This window comes from Poecilia formosa, unplaced genomic scaffold (genome assembly GCF_000485575.1).
Source record: "Poecilia formosa unplaced genomic scaffold, Poecilia_formosa-5.1.2 Scaffold1462, whole genome shotgun sequence".
Classification (NCBI taxonomy): Eukaryota; Metazoa; Chordata; class Actinopteri; order Cyprinodontiformes; family Poeciliidae; genus Poecilia; species Poecilia formosa.
The window spans coordinates 10804-11540 of NW_006801401.1; the positions used below are offsets into that span (position 1 = coordinate 10804).

Consider the following 737-nt stretch of genomic DNA (forward strand, 5'->3'; position numbering starts at 1 on the left):
AAACCTTCAGTTGTTCTGAGAACATGAAGCCTGAACTATTGGAACCTGTTGCTCAGCTTCTCTATTAAATGGATCCATGAACAGAACCAGAACCAGGATGTTAGTTATGAAATGATCAAACTCAGTAAATTGATGTGAAGACCAGATGTTCATCAGATGATATCAATGTTATCATATGTGTTCATATAGATGATCTGGTTTAATCAGAACTGACTTTATTTCTTCTCTAATCACAGACTTGGTGGCTGTGAACTCAGAGAGGCTGAATGTGAAGTTGTGGCTTCAGCTCTGAAGTCCAACCAACATCTGACTGAACTGGAAATAAGTCAGATCTACATGTTTGGAACCATTACAGACTCTGGACTGAATCATGTGTGTGAGATCCTGCAGAGTTCAGTCAGTAAAGTGAAGAGTCTGAGGTTTGTTTTCTCTATTTATCCTATAAAATCTTTCATTAATATTTATTTATCTTCACATTTATTCTGTTTTCTTTAAAAACAATCTGCTCTCAAGATGTCAGAATATAATTTCTAAAATCTTTTTGCTTTGTAAATAAATTTTCTTTTCCAGACTTTGAGAAAATTGATCTTTATTTTTCACTTTAAAATGTTTTGGACTGATGAACAAAAATAAGTGAAATGATCAGGCCCGTGCAGAGGGGGGCGCTGGGGGTGCTTGAGCACCTGCCTTTTTTGCTCCTTGCCCCAAAGTGCCCTTTTGGTCAATTTTTTTTTTTT

At 36.1% G+C, this 737-nt stretch overlaps 1 protein-coding gene across 1 annotated transcript in view; it reads left to right on the forward strand.

The window, feature by feature from the left end:
• LOC103132883 (protein NLRC3-like) overlaps positions 1-573 on the forward strand; it is a 3282-nt gene extending 2709 nt beyond the window's left edge. Inside the window, exon 2 of the mRNA XM_007544655.2 lies at positions 237-573. Within this exon, the coding sequence (XP_007544717.1) occupies positions 237-495 (259 nt within the window). The 3' untranslated portion in view covers positions 496-573. The remainder of the gene's footprint in view (positions 1-236) is intronic.
• Positions 574-737: the final 164 nt, after the last annotated feature.